Below are 24,734 nucleotides of genomic sequence, written 5' to 3'. Positions count from 1 at the left end.
GTCCAAATAAAAAAGGTATCACCTACACTGAAGTACACACACACACACACACACACACACACACACACACACACACACACACACACACACACACACACACACACACACACACACACACACACACACACACACACACACACACACACACACACACATATATTTGTGCCTGAAATCCACTTTTACATGGAACCCTTATAAGCTAATGCTCGCTGTTAACACAGCTTTTAAGCACAGCATGGGAATCAGATGCAAAGTCAGAAAAAACGCTTACAGTGACTCTATGACTCACAACCACTGTGAGTGGTTTTCTGGCTTTGCATCTGATGCCCATGCTGTGCTGAAAAGCAGTATAATGCATAATGCATAAGCTGCATAAGGGTCCATGTTGAAATAGATTTGAAGCTAAAGGGTGGCACTGTGCTTATTTGCATGCCATTTCCCAGAATCCCTTGCCCTATGCTGGGTGATAATGGTGAAGGGCAGTGTTGCAGACCTGTCTAAGGCTTGTATTGTAGTGCTAGCTGGTGCGTGTGCGGGCGTGCGCACGGCGTTGCACGTGGCGCAGGCGTTTGGTTTGTAGAGGGTAAGCAGTGACGTGCGCGGCTAGGGGGCATAGCTATGACATCACAGCGCTAGGCCGCGCTGTGATTGGTTCATAGCATCATGTGGCGCGGCGACAGCGCGAAAATACAATTCTCTTGTACTTTCTCTGGTCTGCCACGCCACCACTCACGGCCGTGCGCACACGCTTCTCGACTGTATCAACGTCAGCCTCCCACAGTCAATTGTAATTGACGCACGCACGGTAGCGCAACAGCGTGCTCTATATTACAGGCCTAAGACATGTGAATGTGCTCACAAGTGATCTTTTTATTTGCTATATGAAATATGGTGGAGGTTTCTTGTCGCCTTTTTCACCCACCATAGCTTAAAAGGTGTATGTGTACATGTATGTAAATGCCCAAACCAGAACTTAGTTCTCACTGACTTTAACAAACACTTCAGCTTTTATTATTCAACATATTTGTTTTATGCACTAATACAAAGAAACAAATATACCAAGCCCTTGGATATGGTACATGTGTGGGCTCCACCTAGTGGCTATAGTACGGTAAAAAGAAAAAGGCTTACATGTTTTATTACAGACAGGCTGCAGCAATATATATTCACACATTGCTTTTACATTTATATTGTTTGAAGCGCTCAACCCTGTTAATAACATATCACGGGGGTGCTATTTATTACCTCTAACTTCCCCATTCCGTCCTCATCACATTCTGTACTGACGGATTCTCCATTTATTTTCAGTCTTGGTCACCACTGTGATTTTCTGTACAACTTACTCTTTTATGACAGGGCCAAATCGCTATGTCTTTGCAGTGGAAGTTCTGCTTCTTCCTCAGATAGGAATAAGATCTTAAACACACCAATAAATAGCAGTGATGGTTGTTTGATATTTGTTGCTTTTTCTATTTTTCTCATCAGACCTAAATCTGCAAAGCTACCAACCCTCTGGTTCAATGAGTTATGTGTATCTCCACCAGGCTGCTCAGCGTTCAGTCATCAAGGTTTTAGCACAATGCATATGTAGCATGGCTGGTCCAGACGGTCTCTCTACCCCCTGTCATGTAAGCCCATAGGAGCTCTAGACTGTGACAGGCTATCCTGGGGGCATTGACCACCCCCCCCTAGTGCTGACTCTCTGAGTGACAGAAGAGGCGGTGCCACAAGGGTCTGTGTACAGCCAATAGTGGTACAGACCTTGTGCCCTCCCCTTCTGGTGCATCAGAGAGGAAGTACTAAATTATAGGAGTTCTTTTCCACCCCTCCTGGAGAGAGGAGGTGAGCCAGGTTCCTCCCGGCTTGGGGGTGAGACCTACCAGTCAGTCCCTCCTGGGCTGGCTGGTCAAGAGAGATGAGAGGCCTTACTATGACCATAAGGCCAAGCACCATCCAGAGGCCTGGGACCCTCTGACATCCATCTGCATCCGCTGTATAACATTTGCAGTGACTGCACCAATAAAGTCCCTTTGTTTTATATACCCCTGCCCGAGTCTATAGTCTATTGGGCAGGGGTGTGAAAGAAGTCTGTTCTGGTGAGGACTGTCTCTGGAAATTCTGGAGCCTGCTGGAGGCACTGACACCCTGAGTGAAGACTATCACCAAATGCCTGTCCTGATCCCCACACCATCGCGGACCACTCAGCCCTCCTGGAACCTCACAGGTATGACCGCACCACAAACAGCAGTAACCAGTAGTACATCTTCCAGAGAGGGGGGGAATGTGTTACACATACGTGTACAAATTAGTAGATATTTATAGCTAGATTAAAGCAGCAATACAGGTTTCATTGTTTTACCTGTCTTTTGTTCTTTTTTTTATGATTACAAAAGCCTCTTTATCTGCTTACTATGCGGACTAACATGTGTTATGGAAAAATTAAGTTCCACACTTGTCACTTTTCAGGTAAAAGATTTGAATAGAGACTTTATTGCAAACAGCCCTTAGCAAGAGTGCATTTAATACGAATCAAACATTACTGTCTGACTAACACAAAGGCACTAACTATATATGCCCCAAACAGTCTATTTTTGTCAGGACTTGGGGCACACGCCGCCCTCGGCGCTGCCCTTCCTTACCTGTACCGCTGGCTGCGGTCTCCTCCGTCCCTGCTTGGTGCCTCGGCCCGCTCCTCCGCCCCCCGCGGCTTGCACGCATGCCACCGACGCCGGACTCGTGGTCGCTCCGCTTACAGGGCGCGCGCAACTTAATTTATTCACTGCACCGGCCGGGTAACTCCGCCCCCCGGCCATCTCCGCTCTCAGGCTCAGCTCCTCCCACCATCCTCCGGCAACAAACCAGGCCATTAATCCCTGCCCGATCACAAAGGGCTCCTGGGCGCACCTCTGCTCTGCCCCTTCCTCCCATTGGTCCTCCTCACTTTATAACCCCCGTGTTTCCTCTCCAACTCCGCTCTGCATAGTTCGTCTGCCTTGTGCTGTTTCTCACTGTGCCTAGCTCTCTCTCAGTTCCAGCTTCGTTACCGAATCGGCTTGTCTTCCTCCCCTCTCTGGCTCTACGACCCCGGCTTCCACTCGACCACGCTTACCTCTCGGATCCCTTGAACTCGGCATTTGGACCTCCACTTCCCGGAACTCTGTTATCCTCGACCTCTGGCTTCGGACTTTACTACGGCACCTTCTCTACGCCCGGATCTGGCAAGTACTTTACCTACCCTGGTACCCCTGACCTTGTCCACACAACCAATCCACACTCCGGGCACGCTCTCTCACTACTGCGGTTGCGTGGTTACTCACTTTCCACCTCAGTATTGGGGGTTAGTCTGGTCTGCGGGCAGAACAGCGTGACAATTTTATACCAAAAAGAAATAGTCGTCAATACATAATTTTGCAATATCCGCCCAAATGACTTCATCGGGCATCCTATTTTATTTCTACATAATTACCAATTATATTTTGCAAACTAGACAGGACAAAGAAAGATATCATTTAGGGAACCCTCCAAAACCCTTAGCTGTTTCCCCTCATTCGCCTAACTGCTCAAAGGAATTTTTACAGAAAAGAAGTAAAGCGAGAAGCCCATCTAGGAAAAAATAACAAAATAGAGTCAGCTTTTATAAACATGAGAATAAAAACTTCTTTCATATGTCTACTCTACTGCTTCACTGCTACCCATGATACACTGTAGCACAAGGCATGGCTTTTTTTTTTAGTTATACATATGTTAATAATATAAAAAAAATATTATACTTCCACACAGGGTACCACCTTCTATCTACCTGCTCATCATTGAACCCTTAAAACCCTGTGCTGTTGGCAGACCGTGAGGACTGAGCTTGGATCTAGGACCAGCTTGCCCAACATAAGAAAGTAATACTTTTCCTGCATGTCGGCCTATTCCAGACATTTCTGTATGTTCTTCTACGAGCTGTCAGCAGAGACAAATGAAATCGTGTTTATATCACCATCCGCCAGACCACCATTTACACCGAATATTTTTTATCATGGACACTAAGCCAAAAAATGCTTCAGCTACAACTGACCAGTTTGTCAAAAATTGTGAAAGCTAGACACGTGTTTTCAAAAAAAACAAAGTGGAAGAGCCAAAACCCCCAGATTTGGCCAAACTCTCAGGTTCCACACGTATCTCAATAACTGTCAAACGGTATTTGACAGCAAAAAAAAAATGTATCCGGACTTTCAGTTTTTGGTGAATCAAATTTGTGAATCAGTAAGCAGGGGGTTAGAGAGACAGCCACTGTCTGACCCATAACTGTTGACTGAACATGCAGACATAATATTTTTAGTGTGGCCTAAAAGTCTCAAGATAGCAATGTCAACAAACATGTTCTGGCATTTAGAAAATTAATCATTCGCCTGACAGCTTAAATGTACTATACCTGTTCTCCCTAAGCTTTCGGAGACATTTACTTTTCTTGCCAGGGGAAATACTGTACTGCTTTACAAGTAAGTGCCCTTTAAGTTAAAACTAAGGGTGGCAAAATAAGAGAGAGGAAAAAGCTATACATTTTTTTTCAAATGAGCACAAAATAACATGCTTTTAATTTTTACCTTTTATTTGGCCCTATTAATTATGTATGGATTTAAATGAGAAAATGTTAATCAACAAATATTGCTTTGACTACCAACGTAATACATGTATTGTATGTTAGCACATACAATTAGGTAAATTGGAACCAGCTCCTGGAACTGATTATGTTTATAAAGGCAACTATTTTAAGAAAAACTTAAGCATGATGCATCAGTAATTCTTCGCATACTAGGGAGAAACAGCAAGTGTAAATTTCATTATATTTTCTCTTCTGTCGGATTTTAACAGTTAAGCAGTTTTCAATGGAATGTTCCCCCCAAATCATATAGTTTTAGGACAGTAAAGTAAAATTAGATTTTTTTGTAATGTCCTGAGCTTGTATTATGCGTTTTCAGTTTCAGAACCCAAAAGAGCACTTGAAGACTGTGATACAATGAGACAAACCTTTCTCCCCATCTTACTTGTGACCCTTACTGGAGTTTCTGTAACCTGCAATGCTTCAAGCCTGTGGGGAGATACCGTTACAGAACTTGCTGTGGATCTGTTCCGTGCTATTCGTTCAGCTGCTATGGACGACAACATCATTTTTTCCCCACTTGGCAGCTTTTTGATCCTTGGAATGATAAAATTGGGAGCAAGAGGAACAACATTGCATCAGATAAAACAAGCTTTAAAACTGCAGGGAAATCAAGAAAGTGAGTCTTCTTTTTTATTAATCCCAAATATGTAATTTCTGCAAGTCGTTTTGTAGCACAGGTAAGACTCATCAGTGCTTCCTCCTCCTGCGAACAGAGAGAATTTGGCCTCCAACACCAAGGGCGTTAATGTATGGAAGATAACTAGGGAGCCCAGGTGAAATGAAAAAGTTTGGGCTGGAACCACAACCGATTTATTTTGCAATCATCTTTGGACAAGATATCCATCATAGATGAATACATTCAGAAATTGGATAGAGTAGTGCCCTACGTGGGATGGACAGCACTATTCATTCAGAGAATTTTGACAGCTCTGTTGATGCGTTCTGTACCCCTGCGCTGCTTGTTAGCATTGATCAGCCTCCTATATTTCGAAAGAGTTTGCTGTAGGAAATAGTATCAGGGACGCATGATGCCATTGCGAATGGAAGCTAAAAAGAAAAACTCTTATGGTTGACAAAGAGCAGCAATGTTGAGGATCTCCTGAAGGGTGGAATTTCTTTATTGGGTTAAGGATTATTTGCCGGGGTGCTCAACTCCAGTTCCCAAGCTCCCCCCAACAGGTCAGGTTTTCAGTATTTCCCTGCTTCAGCAGAGGTGGCTCAATGAAAGGCTCTGACTGAGCCTCTGATTGAGCCACCTGTGCTGAAGCAGGGACTGTTTGAACTACCTGTGCTGAAGCCTTGACCGATTGAGCAACCTGTGCTGAAACTGGGCTATCCTGAAAACCTGACCTGTTGGGGGGCTTGAGGACTGGGGTTGAGCACCCCTGGATTATTGCATGGCTCCAGTACTAAGCAACTTTTGGCTGCAAAACAGGTTTACAGATGTGAGATTTAGTCCAATTTTACAGTTTTAAATAACGCGTTGAATCTTTGTCCACCAAAGCAGGTCGTTCGGACCATTTTCGGATGAAATTTCTCATTGAAGTCAATGGGGAATTTGTCAGAAAACGCCCCAATGGGCTTCTTCAGCGGGTATATAGAATAAAGCCTAAGTGTTTAGTATGCCTGCTGCACAGTGATATATCACATTTGCCTGTCGGGGGAGATGTCTTCCCTATGCTCTCAACCAGAAGTTGTACTGACATTTTGCACTGAAAATTGCACACTACTGCAACTATATGGTGACCTTCAAGTGACCTTCACGAACAGCACATTTTCTACCCCTCTACACCGGGGGGGGGGGGGGGGGGGGCTCAACTCCAGTCCTCAAGACTCCCCCAACAGGTCAGGTTCAGGATATCCCTGCTTCAGCACAGGTGGCTCAAGCCATTTCTGCTTCTGCTTAGGTGGCTCAATCAGGCCCCATGCCTTTAGCGGGTCCCTGCTTACTCCTCTTCCTGCCAGTGCCAGGATCTAACTTCCGCCCAACCAGAGGAGAAAACGAGGGGCCCCAGACCGGCCCCCAAGCTAAGTGTGTGCTCCTCACCACAAAGTGTGTGTTTTGAGGGGGTCTTGCCTTCATCGGAGTGGCCCTCCTCCTGCAGCGTCTCGTTGTCATGGCGACCCGATGTCACATGTCGCCGTGACATCATAACACCGCAACACTGCAGAAGGAGGGCCGCTCCACAAGGTAAGTACCCCGACCACTTCCACCGGAGGGCCCAGCACATCCTAATCCGGCCCGGTCTCCCAAACCCTTTGCCGTGTGGTGCGCAAACTGGGGGGCGCCACGAGATTGTCTGCGGGGGCGCGGGGTTTACAGAGGCCCAGCGCGCTTCCCGAAGGCACTTAAATTAAGTGCCGGCGAAGGCCTCTGTAAACTGCACTTACCTTGCTCCTGGAGACGAGTCGCCACGGAAACGTGACGTCATGAGGCCGATGCTGGAGCCAAGGTAAGAGGGGGGGGGGGAGGGGGCGAGAAGAGAGGGGAAGAGCCGGCAGGGGAGCGCAGGAAAAAAGATTGCGCTCCCCTGAGCTATATCCTGCGTTAGAATGCGTTGTTTGCACATCCGCCAGAAAGGGATCCAATTAAAAGTTTTGCTCCAGCATAATTGTTTTGCACTAGCATATTTCTAATTGAAGCAACAATCTTTCAAAATAAAAATAACTGCAGGTACATTTGTCACATTATATTGTATAATTGGAGCAAACATTTTTGCTAAATCCTGCAAAACAATATACCTTGGCGAGCACAAGAAAAACAAATTCTATACCTGGTTTTCTGCCGGAGAAGAACACGCTTGGCATTCGTTATGTTTATGTTGATCATTAAAAGCCACTAACACACAAATCATTTTCTCTAGGTGAAGAGTTTTCTGGACTCAAAACACTTCTCGCTGTCATCTCAGACAAAAATAAGGAATTTACATTTAATCTCGCCCATGCCCTCTACCTTCAAGACGGATTCCATGTGAAGGAGCAGTATCTCCATAGCAACGAGGACGTTTTCAAGAGTGCAATAAAGCTGGTGAATTTCCAAGATTCAAAGGCTTCTGCTGAAACAATGAACGCATGGGTAGAAATGCAAACACATGGTAATCTATCAATTCTTCGGAGCTACACTTTCTGTATTGCAATTGACTGTTCCAGTTAGTTACTAATATTCTACCATATTTAACAGGTAGCTGCCCTTTATAGAACTTGTATTACATATTATAGAATTGCAATAGACTTATTGTTGTGGGGAGAGAACTCGATTTTTAGTACGTTAGGGTCGGGTTTTATTGAACCGACATACAAATCATACATTATTTCACGTGAGTTTGCAGACTGCATAAATGTCTAATGTTGAATAGAGAAATAGCCGTGTTAGTCCAGTTGCGATAGTGAAGATTAAATGAGTACGTCAGTATTAGGCGATACCTCTTTTATTTGGTATAAAATAGATATTATAAGACAAGCTTTCGAGAGTTCTCCTCTCTTACTCGGGTCAGCAATGCTGAGGAAGAGAGAGAGAACTCTTGAAAGCTTGTCTTATAATATCTATTGTTAGACCAAATAAAAAAGATATCGCCTAATACTGATGTAGTCATTTTAATAGAAATGTTAGGAGGGAATTATTTTAACGTTTGGGGTTTATATATTTCTATTGCTCCTGTCCTTTTATAGCAATTTTATATTACTCCATTGTTTCTGTGAGATCACCATTAATTCACCAAAAGTACAATTGACATTAGCAATCACTAATGGCCATTGAATTGAATTGCTGATAACAACTGATAATGTCTCATACTTAAGTATCTCTCATACTTAACACTCCCTACTGCAGGGGTGGGCAACTCCAGTGCTCAAGGGCCACAACAGGTCAGGGTTCCAGGCTATCCCTGCTTTATTTCTTAACAAGGTTGATCCAAGAAGGATCAGAAAGAGACCCCAAAATTTGTACTCGTGCCAGTGTTTATATTGTATGAAATATGGATTCAAATTATCCTTGAGAGGTAATATCTCATAGAGGAAAGTCTATTCAGTAAGTCAATACGCTTGCCTCTATGAGATATTACATCTCAGGGATATTTTGAATCCCTATTTCATACAATATATACACTGGCACGAGTGCAAATTTTTGGGTCTCTTTCTGATCCTTCTTGGTTCAACCTTGTTAATAATATATACGTTTATTCCCCTATGCACCTTGCAATCTCTTACATATACCTATAATTTAGGAATACTCCTGGTGAGCTGCTTGTCACCTCTCTATTTATCCCTGCTTTAACACAGGTGTCTCAAGCTGTGCCGAAGGCTGATTGCGCCACCTGTGCTGAAGCCAGGATATCCTGAAAACCTGACCTGTTGGTAGCCCTTGAGGACTCGAGTTGTCCACCCCTGTCCTAGTGTGATATATTGTTTAGGCAACAACACTGAATAAAAAAAAATAGTCTTTGCCGTGCTGCAATGTCCTGTAACCCTTGTGACCAGTAGCATTGGACACATCTGTTCATACATATTTCCTCTCACATTAACTTCTAAGAACGGCTGCAGGGAAAATATCTTGGTAACAAAGTGTTTTTTTTTCTCTGCATCATCAGTCAGCAAAATAAATAGAACTTTGGAATTCACATGTTCTCTTCTCACAATTATTGCAAATCATTAATACATGCTGTGAGCTGTTTCTTTGCCATTTTGAAAGCATCTATCTAACTATCCAACGGCATAAAACCGTTGCATTAGTTGAAATGTCCACTGTGAAAAAAAAAACGAGGGGAAAAAAAAAATGTTGTTTTTTAAGTGAAAATAATAAAGTATCTCTTTAATATGCATTTAAATGCTTTTTACGGATTCCTTTCTTATGCTGAGTGATTGCAGAGATACCTTTATCTAACCAGGAAACTACTGAATAATTATAATAATAATAATAGTAATTTAAAAAAAAATATTTAGGTTGAAAAAAGGAAAAATTAAAGCAATGTGTAACAAACTAAACTATTCATCTATATTTCGAAGCAAACTAAATGGGGGGTATTTACTAAACGTATTAAATGCGTGAAAGCCATTATAGCATCAAGTGAAATGGTTAAAACCTCAACAGCAGGTGAGGCAAACTCTAGTGCTTAAGAGCTACCAATGGGTCAGGTGTTCAGGATATCCCTGCTTCAGCACAGGTGGCTCAATCAGTGGCTCAGTCTTCGACAACCAGAGGTAAGTAGTAATTGTATCGGGGGGGGGGGAGTAGTATTAGTAATTAAACCTGGGGAGGGGTAATTGTATCTGGGGGGGTGCATAGTGGTGGTGTTTGTATCTGGAGGGTTGGTGGTGTTTGTATTGGGGGGGAGGTTAGTGGTGGTGTTCATATATGGGGGGGTAGTGGTGTTTGTATCGGGGGGGTAGTGGTGGTGTTTGTATCGGGGGGTAGTGGTAGTGTTTGTATCTGGTGGGGTAGTGGTGGTGTTTGTATCTGGGGGGGTAGTAGTGTGTGTATTGGGGGGTAGTGGTGTTTGTATCGGGGGGGTAGTGGTGGTGTTTGTATCGGTGGTAGTGGTGTTTGTATCGGGGGTAGTGGTGTTTGTATCGGGGGTAGTGGTGTTTGTATCGGGGGTAGTGGTGTTTGTATCTGGGGGGTAGTGGTGTTTGTATCTGGGGGGTAGTGGTGTTTGTATCTGGGGGGTAGTGGTGTTTGTATCTGGGGGGTAGTGGTGTTTGTATCTGGGGGGTAGTGGTGTTTGTATCTGGGGTAGTGGTGTTTGTATCGGGGGTAGTGGTGTTTGTATCTGGGGTAGTGGTGTTTGTATCTGGGGGGGTAGTGGTGTTTGTATCGGGGGTAGTGGTGTTTGTATCGAGGGTAGTGGTGTTTGTATCGGGGGTAGTGATGTTTGTATCTGGGGGGTAGTGGTGTTTGTATCGGGAGTAGTGGTGTTTGTATCTGGGGGGTAGTGGTGTTTGTAGCTGGGGGGTAGTGGTGTTTGTAGCTGGGGGGTAGTGGTGTTTGTAGCTGGGGGGTAGTGGTGTTTGTATCGAGGGGTAGTGGTGTTTGTATCGAGGGGTAGTGGTGTTTGTATCTGGGGAGTAGTAGTTGTATTTGTATCTGGGGGGGTGGTTAGTGGTCTTTGTATCTGGGGGGTAGTGGTGTTTGTATCAGGGGATTTAGTGGTGTTTGTATCGGGGGGGAGGAGTGTTTGTATCTGGGGGGAGGAGTGTTTGTATCTGGGGGGAGGAGTGTTTGTATCTGGGGGGGAGTGGTGTTTGATCTGGGGGGGGAGTGGTGTTTGTATCTGGGGAGGTGGTGATGGTGTTTGTATCTGGGGGGGTTTAGTGGTGTTTGTATCGGGGGGAGTGGTGTTTGTATCTGGGGGGGAGTGGTGTTTGTATCTGGGGGGGAATGGTGTTTGTATCTGGGGGGTAGTGGTGTTTGTATCTGGGGAGGTGGTGATGGTGTTTGTATCGGGGGTTTAGTGATGTTTGTATTTGTGGGGGGTAGTGGTGTTTGTATTTGGGGGGTATTGTGTGTATTGTGGGGGGATAATTATTGTGTGTGTGTGTGTGTCTGTGTGTTTGGCGGGTTGTGTGGACAGTGTGTGGGGGGGAATTGTGTGTGTGTGCGGTCGGGAGGAGGGGGAAATGAGTGTGAGCAGGCGGTAATTGAGTGATAGTGGAGGGGAGAGTGAGAGACAGAGAGGGAGGGGAAAAATACAGCTGTGAAAAGGGGAGGGGTCGCAAGGCCGGGGGCGCGGGGACACGGACATGGGAGGGGGGCGAGGCATGGTCTACACTTTACTCCTGGGCCCCAGGAAATCTGTCGGCGGCCCTGACAAATCAACACGCAAAACTAGCCCCCCAGTAAAAAAAAAAAAGAGTTTAAAGGAAACTACTCTCTATTAATGTTTACAGCTGCTGAGAATTGTGGGTATGTTTGTGGTCGTTGTTATCATCTAATTCAATTTCCTAGCTGGATACTGGAAACACCTATTGACAGAAATGTCAGCACGACAAATACAAGGTAGACACGTCCAAACCATGTAATTCCTTATTGCCACAAAAGCCAAAGCGTATAAAAGCTTGTCATGTACAGTTCATAGGAAACGTCAATAACAAAGTGTCACTGGGAAAAGGGATTAAAACAAGACTGAAAGCCGTCTAAGTAGAAAGAACTGTTCACCTGTTTTTCTTTTTTTTGTCCAGGAAAAGTCAGGAACATGTTTGCAAGTGAAGACTTTGGCCCACTCACGAGACTTGTCCTGGTCAATGCTATTTATTTTAAAGGAGAATGGAAACACAAATTCAGTCCAGAAGAAACTCGGATGGAAGAATTTACAGTGAAAAGAGGGTTTGCAACAAAGCTACCAATGATGCATCTGCATTTGACAACAAAGCTTGGTAATTGCTTGATACATTTTATGTTTATAATTATAGTATACGGAATTAGACCTCAACAGGTTCACTCTAGAACAGTGGTTTTCAACCTTTCTTTGGTTAAGGAACCCTATCATTATATTGTGAAATTCTGAGGAGCCCCGACCCTCTCTAATAGCGCGTCTGAGATCAGATGCATAGTAAGGAGCCCCAACCCTCTCTAATAGCGCGTCTGAGATCAGATGCATAGTAAGGAGCCCCAACCCTCTCTAATAGCGCATCTGAGATCAGATGCATAGTAAGGAGCCCCAACCCTCTCTAATAGCGCGTCTGAGATCAGATGCATAGTAAGGAGCCCCAACCCTCTCTAATAGCGCATCTGAGATCAGATGCATTGTAAGGATCCCCGACCCTCTCTAATAGCGCATCTGAGATCAGATGCATTGTAAGGATCCCCAAACCTCTCTAATAGCGCGTCTGAGATCAGATGCATTGTAAGGATCCCCAAACCTCTCTAATAGCATGTCTGAGATCAGATGCATTGTAAATTCTTCTTTATTTGGTACCATTTTCAAATTACCTGAAAATTACAGGGAGCTATTTAGGGATGCCCATTGAATACCTTTTTAAAACACTGCTCAAGAAGGAGGCGGCAGAGGGTGTACGTGATAGAAGCTTTTAAATACATTGTGGTATAATCAAGGTAGAAACAGTTTGTAGAGATATTTGATGGAAGTTAAACAGTAAAGGAATTAAAAACGGCAAATAGACAACAGTATCCCAACTATGGAAAATGAGGTCGGAACTTCACACCAGACAGCAGCATGTGTAGACAAGTGTAGGTCAAGTAGTTCTTATCTGCTATCAGTTATATGTTTCTATGCCTTCAATTTAACCAGTACTTATTTTTTTTACCATTGTCTCAGGTTATTTTACAGGGAAGAATGTAAGCTACCAAGTTTTGGAACTACCTTACAAAGGAGAAACATTGAGTTTAATTCTAACCCTCCCTTCAGAAAATGTGGAAATAGAAGAGGTGGAAAAGATAATTACAGCTCCTCTTATCAAAGGCTGGTTGACTGACATGGAAGAAGAGGTGGTTGAACTCAGTTTGCCAAGGTGTGCTTTGGCTGAATTTCAGCTGATTGTTTAAATTAAAGGCTTCAAAGACTATTAACTTCAACAACCTGTCGAAAATTATTTGCCATACTCACCATGGCCGGTGAAATGTCTCAATACAGGCATACCCCGCTTTAAGTACACTCACTTTAAGTACACTCGCGAGTAAGTACATATCGCCCAATAGGCAAACGGCAGTTCACGCATGCGCCTGTCAGCACGTCCTGAACTGCCTCCCTACCTGCAGCGAAGCTGTGTGCAAGCGGGGAGACTATAGAGCCTGTTAAACATGTGTTATTTACATCAGTTATGCACGTATATGATGATTGCAGTACAGTACATGCATCAATAAGTGGGGAAAAGGGAGTGCTTCACTTTAAGTACATTTTCGCTTTACATACATGCTCCGGTCCCATTGCGTACGTTAATGCGGGGTATGCCTGTACTTTACATAATTCCACAAAAGTGTTATCGATGTTCTATGGCCCTTTTCTAACTGTACAGGCGGTCCTCGGTTATCCAACGGAATCCGGTTCTGGAAGTAGTGTTGGATAGTGAAACCGTTGTAAAGTGAGTCCCATGTTAATCCGTGGCGGTGAGCGTCGGATAACGCATTCTGGCGTTCAAAAACGGCCCATAGGGTTGCGTTGGATATGCAATTCATTGTAAAGTGAAGCATTGGATAGCGAGGACTACCTGTAAAACTATTGTTTAAAATGTAAGACCATAAATATTGAAGGGAAAAATAGACTCTACGAGGTAAAGCAAACTTTCAGATATGTAGCTATTTATATTACAAATAAGAAAATGTTATCTCATGATACCCACAATTATCCCAGCCATTGATCACTGAAGAAGTGAAGTGAAGTGTTTTTTATGGAAATATTGAGAGAAAATTACAGGTTGTTGATTGTCATTGACTAATCAAAAAAAATAAAACTAATTTAAATGATTTACTCATTTGAATTTTCCATTTTTGTTTTACCTTTTGCAGGTTTAAAATAGAACATAAAGTTGACTTAAAAAGATCTCTCCTTAACCTGAACGTCACGGACATATTCAATCAGAATTGTGATCTTTCTGGAATAGCAGGTGCTGCGTTTAATTCATGCTAATTAGTAGCTTTAATCAGTAGCGTTAACTTCAATTAACTAAAGAATAATGTTGGCAAAGTTCACAGGCTTACATCATGCAACAATGATCATGTAGTGTTATTGGTTAATGTGTTATTCAATGTAAGGGCTAATATATGGGGTTCCCACACATTCACTTGTTTTTCCAACACTGGGTCAAATACGAGAACTTTGGTTTTCTGTATTATTAATAATAATAGCATGTTCTTGTATAGCGCTGCTAGTTTTACGTAGCGCTTTACAAAGACATTTTGCAGACACAGTCCTTGTGGAGCTTACAATCTATCTTTTTGGTGCCTGAGGCACAGGGAGATAAAATGACTTGCCCAAGGTCTCAAGGAGCCGACACTGGGAATTGAACCAGGTTCCCCTGATGCAAACTCAAGTGCAGGCAGTGTCTTTCCTCACTGAGACACTCCTTCTCCTGTAATGCATATTTTCTTATTTTGCTTAGACTGGGAGAAGTATCGAACATTAACACTAGATGCACTAAGTAAGTTCCATGAAATTAGGTGAAATAATAGTATGTCACTTAAAACAGGAACAGTCATTATGTTAACTCCATATCCACAAAACTAATAATGTGCAAAACCAAAAATCCATACTACATCTTATTGAAATCGGCTTTAGGCTGAGGCCCCGGTGTCAGCGCTGCACACGCGCCTGCCAGGCTGGTGGTGCGTGCAGCCGAGATCCCCGGTCTGCAGTTACCTTTATTGAAAAAGAATGATCTAATTCTAAGCAGCCAATCGTTTCGTACTCCTGTGAGCAGTAAAGATCCTGCTTCCCAGGGTTCACTAAATTGCTGCCTTTCAGTTTCAATCAATTCTTCAGTCAGTGTAACTCAGCAGCTACAATGTATTCTTATATTACTAATGTAACATTATTTATTGTTACTGTTTGAAGCTCAAACTGCTGGGAATATTGGCAACAAATTATCACAAACAGGAAAGTGTTGCAATAATCTTGCACTGCTAGTGTTAAAACCTGCTATAGAAATCAAAGGATGCTCAGTATATCGAAACTCATTAAAAAGTGTATTGTGTTGAATTTAAAAACAAAACAAAATATGTAGTATTATCTAATACCACAGGTCCAATTTATTAAAAACAATAACACACAAGTAGAACATTGCATGAACTGGTCCTTTAAACGAAAACACCAAAACAATATCATAGTCACATTATCACTCTTGAAGTACAGTAGTTCTTGTACTTGCAATAGACTACAGAATTTGGGAACATTATGCGAAATATTTGGTCTGAGGAAATAGTGTAGCAGTGCCTATGATCTCTGCAAATACATCTGATTAGTAAATGCTTTATAGACTTGAATTCAACGTACCAGATTATCGATCTATCAATTTATCTGGAACTTTCCATTAGATTCATCTAACCTATACATCTCCAAGGTGGTTCAGAAGGTTTCAGTTGAAATAAATGAAGAAGGGAGCGAAGCTGCTGCCTCCACAGGTATGAAATGATTGCAAAAGCATGCACAGTTACATAGCTCTCTTTTAAATGTAGGGGTGGACAAAAATATATAATACTTAGGAGCCAGACAGATTCTTTAGGAGCCAGAAGTGTGCTGAGCAGAGGGTGGTTGGGGCATTTGAGGAGTTTGTTGATCGAGAGGGGAGTGCCTGAATTATCCACTGGCCTCAATAGCCACAGTGTCAAGGCCATACGAAGCTCCCAAGGGCCTAAGAAAATGTTTTTGGGCCAAAAATGTTTGACGACTCAAAAATGAGGGGGAAAAAACTGCTACATTAAACTTCGGAATTTGCTTTAATTGAATTACTTTACAAAAACTTTTTATTATAATAATACGAAAAAGGAAAAGCAAAGAAGAAAGCAGAGCACTACTTCCATATAGGAAAATGATTGCAGAGGATGCGTTCCCGTGAATAAAAAAATGGTTATTTTAATGGATCATGAAAAAGACATACAGGAGCAAGTAGCCCACACCTACGTGTTTCGCGCCAAGGTGCTTTGTCAAGACCTTGCGCGCACATGCTCTCAGCCTGGATGAGCCCTAACCTTCTTCCCAGTAACTCATGGCCTCCTCGATCATTAGAGGCGGACAGTTACATATCAGGCAATACCGCTAACAGTATTACAAACAACATATCATAGTAATAGTATCAAAGTATCAAAGGCATATATTATATAGATCTATTATTATATTATGGGACCTATACATTGTATACAATGCAAATATCTCTATAGAATCTATAGATCGAACTTGGGGGCCTACGATTATGAGAGTGCCCAGGGCCTACACAGACTACTTGAGTCCGGCCCTGCGTTGCGAGGGCGTTTGATGCAGCAGTTACAAAACCTTAGGCACCAGAGATGACATTTTAAGCCCCCACCGCCTCGACTTTGCCATGCCCGTTTAACTATAACCTTACAAATGGTTGTAACTCATAGATGAAATGTATTAATGGGCAAGAGAGAGAGACGCAGATACAGTACGTATGTGACACTATTTACACCAATTTCCATTTAAAAATATGATAAAGTGAAACCCACACCACTTCTACATCTTTTACACATCTTACTGAATAAACGGCTGCAATTATTATTTTATGTTATTGTTGTATCTCAATGTTTATATTTTAAAGCAGCAACCCCCTCAATAGCATATACGAGTCTAACGCCTACAATGTTAGTGTCTTGCTCCCTAAATATATATTTTTTATGTTTTTCTAGTGTTAAAAACATGATTTTTTTTAATCTCTAGTTTCTGAGGTTACCATAGTAAACTTTACACGACAATGGACTCTGGGGACAGCTCCATTTTAACTACCCGGGCACTGAATATTTTAAATGCTTCTATCTCCTTTATGGAACATCAGATTAAAAAAATATATAAACAGTCACGGAAAGAGCAAGAGAAGAAATTATAAAGTAATTAAAAAAAATAAAAGTCAAACAAAATGGTTACTTGCACAGACTGCTGCTTTAAGTAAATCTTCAGGCCGTTTAAATAGGACGGGAAATAAATGTACCCCCTGCAAGCAGATGAATCATAATATAATTATAAGATAGCATATAAAAAAAAACGTAACAATGTCTAATTTATCTGTATTGTACATTTGCAGGAATGCAAGTAGCTGCAATGAGTCTGAGTCATCGCAGGTTTGCGGCCGATCGCCCTTTCCTGTTTTTCATTAGACATAACCAATCAGGTATGTTTATTACAAATATATTCCAATGATTTACATATGCGAACACGAAATATACAATCAACCCCAGGCGCTCTTCACATCTAATTCTTTTCAAGTGTCACATCCATATTGTTTGCATAGTGCAAATTAAAAATGGTGATTTCTATTTGTAGAGTGTTATAATTTGTGATTAACTACAGAAAGTTATTAAAAATAATAATAATAAACAGATTTGCTACTCAAAAACCCAGATGCACCGTCCTTGTCGCTCCTATGGTAGGTGCTCTATCTTCGTGTTGTGCCGAGCGCAGAATCACGCCAAAAATACAAGAAACAAAGAAAACATTAATAAATCTTAACCAGGGGTGGCCAACTCCACTGCTCAAGTCAAGGGCCACCAACAGGTCAGGTTTTCAGGATATCCCTGCTTCAGCCCAGGTGGCTCAGTCATTATGACTGACTTGTATGTTGGTATCATTATGACTGAGTCCCTGATTGAGCCACCTGCGCTGAAGCAGGGATATCCTGAAAACCTGACCTGTTGGTGGCCCATGAGGTCTGGAGTTGGCCACCATTGATCCAGACTGTAGGAAGATGAAATTCTGTTGAAACCTTATGATGCCAAACTCACATGGCTCCAGTAGGTTAAAGGCAGTAATATGCAAAGCTTCACAATGAACACTCGCATTCTGATAAAGCAGCAGCGAAATGCGTTGAGCCGGCATCTGGAGAGAGGAGACTGGTGCTTGATCAGCAACTGCGAGACCCCGAGACTGCAAGTAACAGAGAGTGGAAAGTAGGCATCAGGTCTGGAGACGTTGGCGTTGAGATCTTTCTCTGAGTGGGGGATTCGCTGGTTGCGCTTGGAACCAACTCTATTCTATGCAGATCATTTAACCAGCAAAGGATTTTTAGAATGTGAGTGGTAATTTTTAGGCATTTAATTTTTTTATATACACAATCAAGACAATCTACACTATTTGTTGCTTTTAGAAGGAGAAACTGTCAGAAGGATCCTTGGACATAATTAATTGGGTCAATTCTAGGGTTGCCAGGTGTCCAGTATTGAACCGGACTGTCCTATATTTGGACACTCTGTCCAGTACAAAATTAGTGGTGATACCGGATATGTATGTGTCTGGTATCACCTCTCGGGAAATAGTGACCTGACCGACTTGGTGGGGGCTGTGGGATTTCCCGAGCAGGGTTGTTGCTGACCAGCTTCCTCCATCCTGATTGGCTGCTGCTGGGTAATGCAGCCAATCAGGAGGAGGTGTCAGGGGCCTGAGGGTGGGGCCAAGGAGAGGAGGAAACAGCACGGAGCAGGGAGAGGTGTGTGTGTGTCTCAAGCGTGTGTGTGTCTCGCACATTTCACCATTGTGTCCAGTATTTTTGGAGAACCCACCGGACAACCCTAATTACGACCTTTAACCTACTGGGGTCATGTGAGTTTGGTATCATAAGATTTCAACAGGGTTTCCTCTTCATACAGACTAGATATAGTGCAATATGTTTTCTTTACATCTTGTATTTTTGGTGGCATCTTGCGCTCCCCACAACATGAAGAAATTATTACATATATAGTTTAAAATAGAAGAGTATATAGTATATATATATATATATATATATATATATATATATATATATATATATATATTTGTGCTGTATTAATATTTCACAAAGTAGGTGGAGAGAGAAAAAAAAACGGAGCACTGTTTCCATCAGCAAAAAAAGACCACCAGGAAAGCGTTCCCATAATATTAAAGCTATTTTAATGGATCCAGAATTAATACAATACACACCAACGCGTTTCGGACCTGTGATAGTCCTTTCTCAAGGTGAGAAAGGACTATCACAGGTCCGAAACGCGTTGGTGTGTGTTGTATTAATTCTGGGATCCATTAAAATAGCTTTAATATTATGGGAATGCTTTCCTGGTGGTCTTGTTTGCTGATGGAAACAGTGCTCCATTTTTTTCTCTCTCCACCTACTTTGATGCTCATCTACTAACGGAAGCACACTCAACCCTGGGACTCTGGATTCAATGGACTCATCACTCATCATGGACAAAGAATCCCAAGTGAGTCTGTTCCAGTTTGACCGTTGATTCATACTGTTACAAAATTAGGATGTTATAATCTACTGGACACCGGCAGGTGTAAATGACTTTGTCCTTACTGCCTTGCATTGTGGGATCATTTTTACCAGGTTACATCCTATTGTACATTCAATATATAAACGGTTGTTTTTTCCCAGCATTATCATTTGCTACCACAGTTAGTCTTTTAGAGCACCATACAACACGCTTTTCTATTTTTAATATTTCACAAAGATGAATCGTTAGGCTGTATAAGGAATTTATTGAAGTCAATGAAGAAACGAAAAGCTGTCAATTTTTAACATATGTCGCATGTTATTGTGACAGCAGTTTTAGTTAATGGCTCAGCAGATGACAATTGCAAATAAAATATTTCACCTCTAGGTTGACAGTCCACAGCATTGCCAAGTCACTGAATGTCACAAATCAGATTTCATTACAGGGCAAGGCAGTGCCTCCTCTGCATGAATAACAGGCAGAGATCCGCTCATGTTACATACAACATAAGTAAACCAGAAGCAAAATATTGATCGTGCAGTAAAGAGATTTTTCACACAATTTTGCAAGGTTCTAATGCAAACCGAGATTGTAGATTTTTGTAGCAGTATCTTAATACAAAATCTTGTAGCACAAGTTCTTACAAAGTAATGTGGAAACCCTACAAAAGGATACAGGTCTATGTATGAAACAGTAGATCTGCTGTGAAATATTGGCGTCTAAAAATGTTGATTATTTTTTTTGTCCAAATTGCATCTTATTTATGGAGTATTTCTACTGCTACGCTTAAATTGTGCAGCAAAATCACTGCAAGGGGACTGAGAAAAACCGCGCAGAAAACCTGCAAGTCTTAATACAGAGAGTTACACCAACACGCACATGTAATTTCCCCCTAACTCCTCCCACTTGCTCTGTAAAATCTCTCATCTCGTAGCGTACAAACTGGTGCACATAAGATTGCTACATCAACGCAGCCAGGCGCTGGAATTCTACAGCGAGGCTTGCAACGAAAAAAAATCCTTTGTGCCACTTTTTAGGGCTTGAAGATTAGACCCCGATATGGTCGCTAAAGCTGTGATTACACCAAAAAAACGCCAGTGGCGCCAAAACAAAGAGTGTACATCCCCACAAAGTGATTATACCTATGGCGATGGTTGCGCTGCGTCCTACTGCAATGCGGGAGACAGTTGAAGAGAGTGGAAAATTTGTTTTCAGATTGTGACGGGCGCGTCACGTGACACAGCCGTCCAATCAAAGTACAGATGTCAGCCTTGCCTCTCCTGCAGCCGCGCACTCAGAAGAATGTGCTTGTGCACATGTCGCTCTGCGAAGGCGCAAATGTGACGTCACAGATGCGCGAGCATTGCAGTACTTTTGCATAATCGCAGCGCAGCCTAACACTGCCTGCTGAGGACGGAGTGCCATGTAATAGGCTCCCTTTTTGAGCACTTTTTAGGCTGATCTTCCCATTGCACTTCCGTTGTTTATCTGCAAGCAAATTACTCTTTTTTAAGTTGAAACATTTGACATTAGATCTGGCGGTTTCCATTTGATTAAAAAAAATAATGGAGAAAATGTTGATACGTTCTATTCAAATCTGTCAGTCAATAGTTACTCACTGACATTATTGGATCTAAATTACAGCACCAGACTATAATATATTGATGACAGGCATATTTGTAATTATTTTATTAGCATTGGTTAAATGGCAGGACAGCGGTTTGGGGCTGTATATAGAACGTATTCGTTGTGCTACATGGTCCTATTATTTCTCTTACAAATAACCAAGAGCAGTAGTGTTTGCTAGTACATAACGGCAGGTGTAAGCTTATAGGATCCATGTTAAAATGGATTTGAAGCAAAAGGGTGACACTGTGCTCATTTGCATGTCATTTCCCAGAATCCCTAGCTGCAGTGGAAGCATTGTACGATAGGAGATAATGTTGAAAAGCGGGGTTGCAGACCTGTCTGAGACGTGAATGTGCTAACAAGGGATATTTTTATTTGCTAGTGCATAAAGGAGTATTTATTACCATTAGCTTTTATCTTTCTTTGACTGGACTGTTAGTGGGGAGGGTGATACATGCTGATAAATTGCAAACTGGTCAATCTTTGAGATCTATACCACTTTCATCTGTGACTTTCATGGCCGAAATAGACTACAGGGGCTGGTTTATGGTCCATACAAGCTAATGGCTATCATAACCATATGTGACATGTCACAGACTCTCAAAGGCCACGGTTACAGTCAGAAAATGGGAAATCCTACCACAGAACAGGAGGTGAACAGGTTAACTTGCTACCAGGTGGAAAAAGCAGTGATGCATGACCACTCAGATTCATGAAATCAATTTAAGATCTATATCTGCTCTGCAACATACCGTAGGCATCACACAAGCACAGTATGTGATAGAACACCAGTCTCAAACACAATGGCCGTGACAAATTATCCACTGTCAGCAACACATTTTGTTTTTAGCTTAGTGTGCAATGGATGAAAATCCCCATGTTTTAAAATAAGCCAATAATCTGATATTAAATACATCATTGAAACGACTACCGATAATGTAAAAAAATAAGTACTTTATTCAATTACTACAGGGGTTCGCAACCTGGGGGCCGTCCCCCCCAGGGGGGGCACGGGATTTTCTAGGGGGGGGGGCACGGGATTTTCTAGGGGGGGGGGCACGGGATTTTCTAGGGGGGGTGGTGTGCAGCAGTTGCAGAGGCCCTGCACTCTTCCCCCAGACATGTAAACTAAATGCCGGGTGAGGACTCGTGAAAGGAGTGGCTCAGTGAGTAAAGACACTGACTCTGATAACAAAGACCCTGTGTTTTAAGCAGGGTAACCAGGTTCAATGCCCAGTGTCGGCTCCTTGTGCCACACACTATACTGTAATTGTGAAGCACTTTGAGTCCCATTAGGAGAAAAATGCTATAAGAAATAAAGGTATTATTATTAAATATTATTGTATTCTAATATGTGTTTCCCCCCCCCCCCCCCCCCTAGGATCGATTCTGTTTATGGGGAAGGTGACAAACCCAGATGTGAAAGATGCAAGAGGACGGGATTTGGAATCCCTATAGATAAAAGGAAAGGCACATACTCTTAAAACAGACATTTCCGGTGAAGCTAAGGGACTTATTCTATATTGTCCCAAATGGGCATTTTCGAATGGTAAACCCCTCCATGAAGTTAATGGGGTTTTCTGGCTCGAACGGCTACATCGGACTATATAGAATGATGCCCTACGTGTGTAAACTATTTACTCGTTAGTAAATTATGTCTGGGCAGAAGATTTATCCACCTTAGAAAAGAGTATACAAGATGATGGAAATATGGATTTAACAACAAATAAAAATTTGATTTGGAAAAAAAACAAAAAGTGTGAACTGTATTTTGGAAAGATTCCTTCCTGGGAAATTTAAATTTTTTTTAAAGCAAAGTTGGAACCAGTGGGCCCCCCAGAGCTGAACTGCTCTATTTTTAGTGCCGGTGAGCCCTGTATTTTCTGAGGCACTGCATACTCACTGGTACACCCTCCTGAGGAAACAATATGGCTGCCAAATCTTGCAGGATCCACAGGTCAGTCAGAAGCTGCAATCGATGTCATTGCGGCCTCCCATTGGCCCTGTAGCGGCGGCCATATGGAAATCTCCATGAGGACCGCCGGCACTGAAAATGGTAGTCATCAGGTGTAGTGGGGAGGAGGGGTGGTGGGGGGGATTAATATAGTGGTTGTCACTACAGGGCCAATAGATAGCCGCAATGCCATTGATTGTGGCTGTCATGGTAGATGGGGTCTGGCCCGGGATTAAAGGGGTTACACCCCATTTGGCCACCCCCTACTCTCACCTGGGAAGCAAGGGGTTAACTGGACTGTGGTCCAGTAATGTGTTTTTACCTTGCTTCAGCATCCTAATGTATATTCCCCTGTAAAAATGTATTGTTTCTGATCCAGTGTTGCATCAACACATACACTGGGATTGATGCGGGAGGCTTAAGGGGTTAATGAGCTACAGTTTAGGAAAATACAAATATGTGTGGTCAAAAAACAAAAGAACAAGGCGCACAACGCACATAGTGTATTAAAGTATAAAATGTGACTTTATGGTTAAAAATAAATAGTTCTGCGTACATCAAGTAGGAAATAAACAAGCAGTTGGTATATAGGTTTACCACACCAGGAGATGACACTGTGCGACACCCTCAGATGGATCTCAGCATGCACTGGGTCAGCAGTCGTCTCATCAGTCTCTTCCAGCGTCCTCTGTTAGGGGATGGTAGGTGGATGAGTCCCTTGTAGAGAGAGCCCCACAGCATACAGCTCACAGGTAAGTAAAGAAGCTTCTTGCGGACTGGAGTTGTGCAGGCCTGTCTTACACCCATATATACGGGATTGTCCCTTTTTTCCAATGCATTGTCCAGTTTTCCCTGAAATGTCTGTTGGGACGCATTATTGTCCCGTATTTCAGGGGCAACAGAACAATTCAGGGAAGAAGGTCCGGCGGACAGCGGCGCGAGCAGAAGGCGGGGGATGGCGGCGGGAATGGAGGGCAGTGGTGGAGCCCGGAAGTCAATTACAACGTTGTGTTTTTGTCGTGAAAATTTATAGGAAATGTCTGGATTAAAATGTAATTTTCCTACTAGATTTTGCCATCCCATATTTAAAAAAAAAACGTAAATGTGGCAACCCTAGGGTAATATCAAGCACTTTGAGACTGTCCCCTAATCACTGTGTATATTTAAAACTCTGTGTTTCACTTAAAACTCTGTGTTTGTATCCAAATCTACACTGGATGGGAAGCCATTTTTAAGTCCCTTACAAACATTGATTCCTGCTGATTCTTTTTCTGATTTTATTGGACTTATATGGTGATTGCAAATATCACGTTGGAAACATTTATTACAGGACATCTGTGGACCCATTTTGTTACGTCATGACTATTTTAGTATCATTGGATCTGCAACAGGGTTTATAATCCACCTGGTTTGTGTATCATGCACTACATGTGCGATTTCTTTTTTTAATCGCATGTGAGTGGGTATTTATCTGAAGTTCATTATTAAAACCTACAACATTTTGTACTTTATTGCACTGGGAGTGTGCACATCTCATCTTTTCTTCCAGCTAATTATCCTGATGTGGTTCATCTGTTGGAGAAGCAAGCCCTAACTCCAGTTATTAATTGACCATTCCCTTTCGCTACGTTTTACTG

The 24,734-nt window shown here is 42.5% G+C and overlaps 1 protein-coding gene across 2 annotated transcripts; it reads left to right on the top strand.

The window, feature by feature from the left end:
• The first annotated feature begins 1,825 nt into the window (after positions 1-1,825).
• Positions 1,826-22,861, top strand: SERPINI2 (serpin family I member 2). 2 transcript variants are annotated; one of them, XM_075569375.1, is made up of 9 exons: positions 1,826-2,224; positions 4,968-5,267; positions 7,516-7,746; positions 11,825-12,019; positions 12,922-13,114; positions 14,109-14,206; positions 15,633-15,719; positions 17,354-17,440; positions 22,525-22,861. In XM_075569375.1, the coding sequence occupies exons 1-9, from the start codon at positions 2,167-2,169 to the stop codon at positions 22,599-22,601; spliced, it is 1,326 nt and encodes a 441-aa protein (XP_075425490.1). In that variant the 5' UTR covers positions 1,826-2,166; the 3' UTR covers positions 22,602-22,861. The 2 variants fall into 2 exon arrangements, with proteins under 2 accessions (XP_075425490.1, XP_075425491.1); XM_075569376.1 differs by lacking the exon at positions 1,826-2,224 and adding an exon at positions 4,436-4,487.
• Positions 22,862-24,734: the final 1,873 nt, after the last annotated feature.

The sequence above is a fragment of the Ascaphus truei genome, chromosome 14, assembly GCF_040206685.1.
Source record: "Ascaphus truei isolate aAscTru1 chromosome 14, aAscTru1.hap1, whole genome shotgun sequence".
In the NCBI taxonomy this organism is placed as follows: domain Eukaryota; kingdom Metazoa; phylum Chordata; class Amphibia; order Anura; family Ascaphidae; genus Ascaphus; species Ascaphus truei.
The sequence above is the reverse complement of the archived record's forward strand: the minus strand, read 5'-3'. Positions and strand labels throughout refer to the sequence as shown.

What these genes read in the sequence shown, in the direction of transcription:
- SERPINI2 (XM_075569375.1), top strand. Translation starts at nt 2,167, where the DNA reads ATGCCTGTCCTGATCCCCACACCATCGCGGACCACTCAGCCCTCCTGG. An exon ending in GTTGAACTCAGTTTGCCAAG is followed by an intron (nt 13,115 to 14,108) that starts GTGTGCTTTGGC and finishes TACCTTTTGCAG; the next exon opens with GTTTAAAATAGAACATAAAG. An exon ending in CGAAGCTGCTGCCTCCACAG is followed by an intron (nt 15,720 to 17,353) that starts GTATGAAATGAT and finishes GTACATTTGCAG; the next exon opens with GAATGCAAGTAGCTGCAATG.